General features: G+C 37.2%; 1 protein-coding gene across 3 annotated transcripts in view; it reads right to left on the bottom strand.

The window, feature by feature from the left end:
• Window positions 1–12100, bottom strand: part of MYOM1 (myomesin 1) — a 78880-nt gene that overhangs the window by 31492 nt on the left and 35288 nt on the right. For 2 of the 3 annotated variants that reach the window (XM_082752242.1, XM_082752243.1), the window contains exons 15-22: window positions 10630–10813; window positions 9423–9597; window positions 7473–7594; window positions 6197–6523; window positions 4397–4593; window positions 3066–3192; window positions 2139–2323; window positions 1020–1134 (exon numbers count right to left, since the gene is read on the bottom strand). In XM_082752242.1, the coding sequence (XP_082608368.1) occupies window positions 1020–1134; window positions 2139–2323; window positions 3066–3192; window positions 4397–4593; window positions 6197–6523; window positions 7473–7594; window positions 9423–9597; window positions 10630–10813 (1432 nt within the window). The remainder of the gene's footprint in view (window positions 1–1019; window positions 1135–2138; window positions 2324–3065; window positions 3193–4396; window positions 4594–6196; window positions 6524–7472; window positions 7595–9422; window positions 9598–10629; window positions 10814–12100) is intronic. The other variant, XM_082752244.1, reaches the window with a different exon arrangement.

Here is a 12100-nt window from a genome sequence, read left to right as displayed (position 1 = left end):
TGCCAGCCGTCAGTGTCCCTGCACACCCCTGCCTCCTTTCCTGTGCCCTTAGGTCTCTGAGAAACCTTCCCAGGTGGGATGAGGCATGGGAATCTCCCAGCAGAGGAAAGGAACTTGTCTGAGGAAAAACAGGGGTATGGTGGGTCCAGCCCCTCCACTTCTAACACAGTCTATGGATTAGTAGGCCAGAGAGCTTTAAAATTAGCTTGCTCTAGGGTTTTGTTTATTTTTAGTTTTGTATCTGAAGTCCCATCTCTTATGAGGAGACAAAAATCTGTTACTCGGTAACCTTTTGACCACAAACAAGGACAAAGAAAGGAAGGCTCTCAGAGATACATGCCCATGCTTGTGTTTCCTCTTAGGGAATGGTGACAAAAAGCTGGTCACCCAAGTCACCCATGATACCTATCTATTGTAATAAAGTTCAGGGGGTTTCTGAAGTTCCAGGTACAGAGATTCTGTCTCTGTACCAGTTCCTGTTTTTCTTCTGGCATTATAGACATGCTGGTGCCAGGTATCAAGGATGACTCCAGTGAACAGCTGCACTTGAATTCTTCCTGAAGATGGTCTCCAAAATGACTTGACAATTTTTAAAACCTTTACTTTAAATGCCAAGGGAAAATAGTAATTTCTTTTACCCTTTCCTCAGGCACATTGCATAAATTAAAGAAAAGAGAGAGATAAATAAATGGTTTATGATAGGAAGGGCAAAACCTACACCTGCACAATTGTTTGGTTGGGCTGATTTTAGTGCATCTTTTTTTTTTGCTATATACAAGTATTACAACTTTATTGTATTTCTATATTCCTGAACAGGTAGTTATGGTAAGGAAATCTGTTCTGACCTTAAAATACATCCGAAAAAAAAAAAAAAGATATGACCCTCAACTTGTTTCCTGCATAGTAAAAATGTTTGACTTGAGGGGGGTCAGATTGTTCGCATACAGCCTGTGTGCAAACATACCACAAACAGGAACCTCTTTAAACAAAACAAAAAAGAGGAAACATTTCTAACAAACCTGGTCGTGTCTCAGCTACAACAGGATCAGTGGTATTTGATGGTTTCCCAACCCCAGCCTGGTTTGTCGCCCGCACACGGAACACATAGCTCACACCTTCTGTTAGGCCACCTATCTGCAGGAAGCAAACAATACGTGCATGATTTATTACAAAATACTGATTTCCATTTCACATTTCTTACAGTTCTAGTCTTGATGCTTGACAATTATATTTCCTTTCTTTTTTGTTTTGCTCCTTTTCTAGTTGACAGATATTTCTTCCTCATTTTTTTTTCTCAGTTTGAGTGACATGACTAATCTGTTTGTTTTGCTCCTTCCTTGTATGCATAGCTAACATTTTAGCCAGTGTCATAACTGTCATTGATTTATTTATAAAAGGAGCATTGTTGTATTATTATTGGAACAGGATGTTTTTAACTCACGTCCGTTGACCTCTGGAACAGGACAGTCTTACTGCAGGTAAATTCTGGCTCTTAAAAACAAAATTATCAGGGCAAAATATCCCAGTCACACCCATCTAGAACCAGAATGGCACTTAACCCTATGCTTCTATGCTTTGTAGTGACTTGAGCAATCTTAATAATATTCTAACACCTGCAAATGCTCCTTTAAAACAGGTAATATTTTCCAAATGTTCTGAAAAACACAAAAGTAGTGAAGCCACTTCAGATATATCTCTGGAATTGAGGTACAGCTGATCACTTATTTAAAAGTCATTCCACAAAATGGTATAGTGGAAAAAGCTTGGGCTTTACTTGCCATTAAATGTGTAGAGAGGGTACTTTGTGTTGGAAAAAATCACCTACCACATTATCACAAAATCTGTTTTCGTGTCATCTGTTCTGTGTAGTGATGCCTACCTTACCCTTTAGGCAAGCAAATGCTAGGGAAGTCTCCTGTGTTATAAGAATGATAAGTAGTTTTAGGAGTGTTTCCTTTTGCTTTTAGGCTTCTCATACCGTATCCTCTTGCAAGTCACTGCCATGTATGACTACACGTTCATTATACATGTGTATCCTAGTGTTTCATTAAATGGAACCATGAAAGATGATACTATCTATGAATGAATTCTTCAAGATTGTACTGTCATACTTCTATTTGAATCTTAAACTATTTTACCTTCAAGAATTTCTTTTGAAGTGGCTTCTCATTGACACTTCTCCAATGTTCCTCCTTTGCTTCAGTTTCCTTCATGTCAATGTAATAACCAGCTATAGGACTACGACCCGTATAAACTGGCTCTTTCCACAATAAAACCAAAGAATCCTTCCTGACTTCTGTGTATGTGACATCATGAGGTGGCCCTGAAAGGTAAGAGTGAAAATTGGAGTTGTGGTATCAAAAGAAAGCCCAAAGGGACTAATGCATAATTTTTCAACAATACAAAACCAGACACCACATTGCACACCCAGACCTGACACAACACGTGCAGTTCCATTGTCAGATGTAGACCAGATATGAATATGACCTCTACCTAATAAAAAGACTAGCCCCAAAAACAATCCAAATTTTTGAGATTTGGTATCTTGATCAAATATCCATGAACAAACAAAAATGACAAATAATCTCCAAAGTCGGGGAAATAAGTTAATTATTAAGCTGACATGCTGCTTCAAGGACTGTTCTAAAGTCCACTGATATCAATGGAGATTGTTTTCATTAATTTCAATGGGTGTTAAAAGGTTAGAGATCTGGCCTTGAGGCGATATGTTTACACACAGGCTACAGGACTTCATTCTTCTTTGCCTTGTCCCTTAGACAGGTGCTTATGTCTACCACTTAAACCAGGAAGCACAGTGGAAGACACAGTAGAGAAACCAAACAGGAAAGATAAAGAAAATACAAGCTGCTTGTAAATTGTTACTTGTTACATGGGGATTGCTTAATGTATCAGTGCATCAAACCAAAGTGATGGAGATTTAGGCCTGGATATGAACTTCAGAGCCCATTGACTCCCCTGGAACTAAGGACATTGACAATTTAGATTAGTTGTCCAAGAGCACCTTGTGGCAGGCAGTAACCTCAACATCCCACTCAGGATCCTACCAGGTACAGCAATGGTCCATTCTTCACATTTGAAGGGCTGGCTGGGTAGGGAGGGTGTCCCAACCCCAGCCAGGTTTGCTGCAGCCACCTGGAACTGGTACACCATGTTTTCCTTCAGGTTTTGTATCTGCAGAACCAATAAAATGGTACTTATTAACTTTGGGTTAAGGTTTTAGGAGAAAGTCACAATGACAATTATTCAGCACACGAGCATGCTTTTAAGTGCCCAAAGAGATGAAAGCTTTATTGACATCATACATTAAGGGGATAACTCTCCTGCCTTTCCTTTTTCGGTGGTAGAGCATACATGAGTGTTCTTAGCATGCTCAAACTCTAAAACCCTGTTCCTATTGAAGACATTTTGGTTGTCAGGGAGGGAGCAGGGTATTGCTCAACAGGTATACTGATATGTCTTGTGATACAGAGCAAGTTCACTTCAGGCAAGAGTTGTCCTTGCAGCAGGGTGAAACCCAGTCCCAGCATTACTTTACAATTGTAAAGCAGCTCAGCTAAGTTGTAGCTAGCAATGTACCTCTAAATTGGGTCAAAAACTAATCACAAAAGCCAGCTGGCACAGAGCTAGTTCCACCACCACTAAGCACTGGGGTAGGTCCACCAAGTCCACTAGGAATGCCAGTTGTTCTGAGGGCCTGACTAACAAAAGTTTAGGCTATGTCCAGAGGAATGAATTCACAGATGAATTCTGTGCCAGAGTAACAGATAAGTTTGCAAATAATTTTGCTGAGAAGTTTAACAAAATTAATTAAATTTTATCATCCATATGCTTCTCTATTCTTTACCGAATTACTTGTTAAACAAGAGGATTAATGCAATAAGGTTAACAATGTGGACATTGCACTAAATGTATACATAAAACTTCTGTGAACAGACAATTTTTATCACCTTGAACAAACACTAACAAGAAAGTTAGTAGAATGATAAGAGTATTTCACTGCACTATGGAATTTCTGTAGTACAAGAAGCTACAGTTTCCGTAACACATTAACTATCCTACATAAAACCACTGCTTTAATACCATCTGTTAGTTTTCTGAGGTCACCCTTACTAGTGTAATAATGTCCATTATTTGTGTACCACCTTTCAAGCAAAGACTCTTAAAAACCCTAGAGGAAATAAAACAAATAATTTAATATGATTCTTAATATACTTAAGGTATGTTTGCATGAGAAGACACAACAGAAACATGTGCCATGGATGTAAAAGCCTCTGAACAGCAATCTGCACACTGAATCATAATTCATCTTAATCTTTAAGATGTCTTTTGGAAATATTGTTTGCACCCCCAGCAATAGCAGAAGTTGACCTCTTACCCTGTATGCCCTCTCACTGATGGCCTTAATGTTGGCCTCCATCCATTTCCCAGGGACTCCACCAATCACTTCACGATAGTTCACGTAGTAGCCGGTAATTTCAGTTCCACCGGTGACTTTGGGTTGTTTCCATCCTAGTGCCATTGAGTCACGAACACTCTCAAGTACCGTGATGTCATAAGGAGGAGATGGAGCAGCTGTTTTAACATGAACAACACATAAGTAGGAAGTAATGTTTCAATAGGCAGACAGGTGTTTGGTTATCATATTCAGGTGGCCCCCATCGTGCATTTCCAGGTTAGGAGAATATTTGCTTAGCTGGGGGGAGGGGGCTTCACTGGAATGAGAAATGCAGAATAAAAGCTTCCATAAACCAAATGTAAACATCCAAACTGCATAGGAATTAATTTTCAAAATCATTTGTTTTTTGAGAAGCAAGCTGAGACATAGTGAAAGAATGTGTTGCAATTGCAGCTCTGATGTAAGTGATGAGGAATTGCTTTAAAACCGTGAAAAATGAGGAACTAAAACTAACATTACAAGAAAAGTTAAAAGTTGGAGATGCAATGATTTGTTTTCTTTTGCTGAAAGTGAACCTTTTTTTCACACACATATTTATTGTAGCTCATTTGTTTAATAGGCTCGCATTCTTCTCTTCACAGAATGTAGCTTATCTGTGTTTTATTTTTATTATTAAATTTACACACTGTGCAAATTTTATCATTGCACCCTTCATGTCATCTTACCTTAATGGAAGGAAGCATGATCACAGGCACTGTAGACTGACCAGAAATGGAACACGTCTGTTACTGGAACTTACTTTAGAAAATTTGCAGCATTATCCTCTTTTTTTTATAAATACTTTTCAAAAATACAGAAATCATTAACTTCATCCCAATCCATTTTCTTATAATGCTTTTTCTATATCTATTGGGGTAATATTTGCCCACACTCAGTACATCACGTACCAGTTAAGAGCACTGTTTGTGACCTTCAAGTTCTAATTTTGATGGAAATCCTTCATCATATATATTTCCCTTTGTCTTTGGAGTTTTATCATGCAGTCAGCTAGCCCCAGGTGCCTGTAGTTTGTTGGCTACAAGCTTTTTGGATCTCACTTCATAAATCTCCCATGGCATGGGAGGTGAACTAAATTAGTTCACTGGCCAGGTACCAGGACTTGAATGAAATTCAAGCTCCATATTTCTTAGGCATGATGGGTGTTTAGGCGTTGACAACATAAAATGTGATTTTGTCCATGTGTCTTCAACTTAATAGGTATCCCTCATTATGTATTATCATCAGTCAGAAATAGAACACAACATTCATTAGCACTGCATCTCAGAGGATAAGCTGTAGCTTAGGCATAAATTCACAAAGGATCTTCATGTATCTTAACACAACATAGATTTTCATGCTTACCATCATAACCAGATTTTATTTCCTTCACACACACATAACCCAGAGACTAGGTAAGAAGACTCCTAACAGAGAACAAATTACGGATGTGATATGGAAGTCATACAGTATTGGATACATTAATATGTACTCAGACGAGCTATTAAATTAGTAAATGGGTGTATATATTTCACTTTCAATAGTTTCTAAGTTTGCGAAGCGGTCTCTGATAACATTACATGCATAATGACCTTAACAGAGAGTCGAGCACATAATTAATAGGTCTGCTGGAAGATGCATCACTGGAGAGAACGTTCACTTGCGGCGTGGAAGAGTACAGGTTGCACCCATTCAAAGGGGATGTACCAGAGCTGTGAAAGCTATTTATTTATTAACTCTCACCTACATCTTTCTTCTTTGTCACTTTTTCCAGTGTCAAAGGATCCCCGGGTTGAGACTTACTTGCCTGCTCAGCAGCAACTTTTTGTGGTGCAGATTTGACAGCGTCCTTAACCATTTCTCTCATGTTATTGTCTCCTGTACTGCCCAGTTTGTCAGAGCTACTGGGTAGCGGGTCTCTATTAAATTTAGCATTGCATTTTAGCAAAGCATCTGTGTCAAATATAGGCTGGGAGGACTCATGCATGCCTTCCCAGCTGGTAGTGCAGTCTGTTAGTCCGCCAGCTTTACCACTCAGTTCAGGACACACACCATGAAGCAGTCCTCCCCCTATAATCACCAGAAAACAGCAAAGACATTTTTAATTAGAGTACATTATTTTTTCTTCATTTACTCAACAGAGTGAAGAAATGCAAACAGTGAACAATACAGCCAAAATATGACAAATCACAGTTTTTATGGACAAAAAGCTAAGCACAGACTCACAGAAATTTGAAATGCATAGAATACCTCTCAACCTCCTCACAAATTATGTTCTTTTAATAATGTCTAATTTTCAGAGCAGAAGAAAAATGAAACGTTAATGGTAATCTTCACTTGCTATAATTATTTTAGTATTAGATCTTCCAACTCATATTTTTATCCTTTTAACATGATCTCATAAAATTGCCTGGGGCCACATCTCTCTGCTCTATGACTGAGAGTTATGCAATTTCAATACAAATGAGAGTGAGTGTGTTGCAGACACACAATTTGTTCTAGTACAATGATCTCATTAATCCTTATGGATTAGTTCAGGCAGTGGCAAACAGAAATAATTCATTAACAAAGGGAGAACACACAGGGTTATAGAAGGTTTGCAAAAAGCATACCACATTTATTATTAGGTTTAGGTGTGGAAGCATGTTTCTTAGGAGCTGCCTGTTTATGAGATGGTGTGCATTAGAGGTGATAAATACCACTTTAGAGGGTCCAAACGACATTCCTTTTTCCAGGATGGCTATGAAGTGAACTTAGTAGTGCTCTCCTACAGTGGTTCACAAGAAACAGCTGGAGAAGGCTGAATGGTGAAGGTGAACTGTCTACAAGAGTGCAGTAACAGTGAAAGTGTGACTGTGAGGCAATAGATAGACTCTATAGAGAAAGCATTATTTGTGGAGAGCATTGTAAACCAAAACAATCAATTACAAATAAATGCTGAGACCATCTTTACTTCTAAGGTATATATTATATATATATATATATTTACCATTGAACAGAGTAATGGGAAATAACTTACCAATCGCTGCTTGCACCTCTATAGGCTCTGAATCCTGGGAAAATTCGCTGAGTCCAGCTGCATTAACAGCTCTGACCCTGAAAATGTACTTCTCGCCATTGGTGAGCCCATGGCAAATGAATCTAAAAACAAACCAATGAAGGAATATTATGAAGAAAGTAATATTAAAAAAAAAAAAAAAAAATGAGAATGGGGAAGCATTTCTTCTGTAAAATTTATTCTGCTTTCTGAAAACTGAGGATAAAACATGAAGCCAGAGACTTCTGTGAAGGTCAGAGAATGCAGAATGTGTCTAAGCACCTCATTCACGCATATAAAATAATGTCGAATTCATGTATCTTTAGATATATCCCTTTTTACCAATACTCTTGCCCCCCTAAGACTATACAAGTTCTCCTGTTACCAAAGGGCCTACTTATCTTACCTTTGATGATGTATAAAATCCATACTTCTTAATGGGAACAATGCAAAAATCTTCAGAGACAAGATTTAGTTTATATTTGCATGTGGGATACCTTCATGACATATGCAAAAGACAGCTGTATCACAAGTTCCCATCGTTTACTTCCAATCAGAAGTGAAAAATTTTAGCATTCACAGATATTATAGGGCATTGTATAAGAGCTAAAAAAAAGTACCCAAATTTTTATTGAATTTTTTTGGTTCTATAATCTAAGTCAGACAGACTCTTGTATTAGAATAGTTTTTCTGCTTTATTGCATAATGAATGCATTGAAAAAATGTATTTTTTCTTCTGGCACAAACCCTGAAAAAATAAAAGAAAAAAGAAAAAAAAAAATCCCAACACAGAAAATGTTTAATTTGGAAAAAAATGTGTTTTGGAAGTTTCAATATTTTACTCCAAAAATACATTTATTTTTCCACGTGTATTTTAAGTGTATTTTACTTCACATTCCTTTTATTTTGCCCTACTTCATAATTTTATATTCTGCATTTACAATGCTGGCATCATACAACGATGTCCAGCAGCAAAAAAAAAAGTGTGGAAAACATAAAATATATTCAAAAAATTAAAATTTTACTATGGGGAGAAAAATAAAACCTGAATCAAAATTTTCAGAACAGAATTTTCACTACCCATTCTACTAGACTTTTCCGAATCATTTGCTTTCACTTGGATTTGTGAAGAAAACAATTCAAAACATCAAAATATACTGTGGCAAGCAATCTATGAGCTACATTTAATGCTTTGAAATTGACTCAGCCAGAAAACCAACAGTTAACAGACAGCCTGCGCCTGTCTGTATCATAAATTATATTGTGTAGAATATAAATGCAGTGGTAGAAATTTAAACAGTGCAATTACATAGCAAGATACTGTAATTCAAAACAACATTTTTATTTCTAAGGTGAATAAATATCACATTTTATATTCTGAAATAATACAATAATATTATTCTGAAATAATATAATAATAATTTTATATTCTGAAATAAGCAAATAGCACAAAACTTCACCAACACTTGCATGAAACACTATGTGAAAGCACATAATATTCATAGAATCATAGAATTGTTTAGGTTGGAGAAGACCTCTAAGATCTTACTATCACACACGGCTTAAGAGTGTTCATTAATATCTTGATAATTGCAAGTGAAAGAGTAGTTAGAAAGTAATATTGTTAGCATGATATAATCCACATTTCCTCCTGACATGCTAGATATACAGTCCTATAAATGTTTACAGCAGTCTTCCAAATGAAGGACTTTTCTTCCAAACATTATGCAGTTTAGTTTTCCATATTTGTAAGTTCCCTCATTCCTCACTGTACTGTTTTTCATCAAGCTGATAGGTTGTACAATAGTTAGAACTAGTGAGCTGTTTCTCTTGGTGGCTGGGAATCACATAAACACAATCAATCAATCAATCAAAACCAACCAAACAAACAAAAACTGGTGACCATAATTTCCATGCTTTCAAATCCATTACCTCGTGCCTTTCACTGGATTGTTGTTGCATGGTTCCCAATGACCAGACCCAACCACACTTGACTCAATGTAGTACCCAACCAGCTCCTTGGCATCTGGGGGTTCAGTCCAAGTGACAACAACGGATGTGTCTGTATTCCTAGTTGGCATAATACGGCCAGGAGGTTTGGGGATATCTTTGGGAGAGAAACAGAAATAAATTAATGACTAGCCAGTCAAATTTAACAAATAAAAAATAAGGGTGACATCTTATTCTTGACTGTATTAACACAATGAATGCTCTTTTAACCCCTCTAAAATCCACAGTGATCTCAAACAAGTAATTTTGTACAACATGACAGGATCAGTAAGTTCAAGGTTTTGGTGATGATATTCCTCATGTCTCCATTGCATACAGTTTGGGACATTTCCTTCAGATTACATTTAGGTTATTTCTCTGTGCTGAACATCTGCACCAGAAATGTCATGTGGAGCTTTCTAAAAAGGAAAAAGTGTCAGGTGCACTTTGAAGGATTCTGTACAGGCCACAGGAGTCAGAAACCAATGCCCCTATTAAATAGCAAAATGCATCTAAGTGGTTTTTGAAGAGAGCTGTTTTACTCTTCTTCTTAAGGAATTGTAGTTCATGTGTGTCAAACTGTTCTGTGAGCTGAACCAGTATGCAGTAAACAGAGATGACCTGGGACTTAAATCTGTATTGTTGTTCTGAAAAAGAAAATGCTCATGTAGACGAAGCTACTATGTAGCTAGTAGACAAGCTACTAATACTTTACTGCGGTGAACATCTGGGACTTTCTTCCAGTAGAAATAGTTTCTGCATCCATATAAGTATTAACTTCTTCACTTTTGTTTGATTTGGCAAACAAGGAAGGTTAAACTCTACTAATGTCTGTGCTTATTTTCAATGCAGACTAAGTAAAACAGAATGGTTTTGTCCTTTCTTAAGTTTTCATTTTCTTCCATTGTTTGAATCTTTACAGTTCTTGGCGTTATTATTTGCAGCTCAGTTCCCTTGGTTTCTATCTGCCATTTGACTATATGTTAGAGGTTCAATGACCTAATCCAAAATTATGTTAAATAAAGGGAATATATCACTGACTCTTCATATTTGATTTAGCAGCTGGACAGCTATCTTCAAGCAAAACAATTACATCATAAACTTAAAAAGAATCATGAAGGTAACTTAATACTTATGACCACACACTTACCAAGTTTGTCATCCACCACAGTGGCTTCAGTTGCTTCTGAAGGCTCACCAATTCCTGCTGAATTGCAACAGCGAACCCGGAAGCAGTAGGATTTGCCTTCAGCCAAATCAAAAACTGCAAAGCGAGGAGACTTCACAGGAATCTCAGTGTTCACCCTTTGCCACTCCTCAGTGCCAGCAACGCACTGCAAACCCAGAAACAACTTTTGCAGCAGAAGTCTTTGACCAATGAGAATCTAACCTGACAAGGCTTTCTACATGCACCATCAAATGCACATCTGACATGGAAAACAAGGAGTCATGTTCCTGGTTTCAGCCATTCCACAGAATAAGGTGTATTTCAAAGCTTATGAATCTGCCCACCTACTCCAGAAGTCACACATACAAGCTTACTGCTTGTAATATATCAAAGCTAAACACTTCTCCACAGCAAGGAAGTGATGTTGCTATCAACTGTATTCAGTTCCATACCTAACCCTATAGACCACCCTCAAAAGAAGTTCTGTAGTCATTCAACATCATCCAGAGAACAAAACTCTAATATTACCACGTTGCTTCTAGATGCCATTATGCCACTCCTGAGGATGTTTTTGGGTGACTTCCAGAATTAATCAGAATTAATTAGTCTGACTTCCATTTCCCAGAGGAGAAAATACAAAATAAAGGCATGTGCATTTTATTTGTGAATTGTTTTTATCTCTGCTGCTAGAAGCTCTACATACCATGGTCACTTATACTGCTAATATTAACAATCAACTTTTGCCTTACATTAAAGATAATTTCAAATAATAGGTCCTGTTTCTGAGGGATTTCAAATTCTCAAGAGAACATTATCTCAATACGTGACACTAATGTTCGGTACTCAAAATGCAATAGGTTATCAAAAAGCTTTCTTATATGGAAACTCAAAATTCATATATTCATCCTCTCTGAGACTGTTGCTAAGTGAAACTCATTTATTTAGACTAGATTTCATAAGAGATGAAAAACACATAATGGGAAGATATTTATATCTCCCATGATGACAGCTCTAGAGTGATAGGGAAAAGCACAGATAAAAAAGTTAGTGGAAACCATGAGACACTATTAAAATGGTGGTGGTAAAGATCTTTCTAGGCTATCAGCCATGTGAAAAACAGCTCAGAAAAGCAGGACATTGAAATTAAAAGTGATTCTGTTCTAGAAAAATAAAAATTGTCACCTTTGTTGAGTTGGTGAAGCAAATGGAAAGCTAACGAAGACAATAAATATGAAAAGGCAGCTGGAGAAGAAAGTGCTGATGCCAAGAAACTCTCTCACAGAATGCCTCCCTCCAAAATGTTAACAGTCCGTCCCTCAAGACAAGCTTATTTTATACGAATGATATATATACAGCTCTGATTTTGCCCTGTGCTTTCTCATTATAGAGTGGGTTTGCCAGCCTATCTACCCTATGGTCGGTCAATGACACAGTTCATGAAAGGCTATTACAG

The sequence above is a fragment of the Aythya marila genome (assembly GCF_965140915.1).
Source record: "Aythya marila genome assembly, chromosome: 2".
Taxonomy (NCBI): Eukaryota; Metazoa; Chordata; class Aves; order Anseriformes; family Anatidae; genus Aythya; species Aythya marila.
This window is presented reverse-complemented; position numbering and strand designations above follow the sequence as displayed.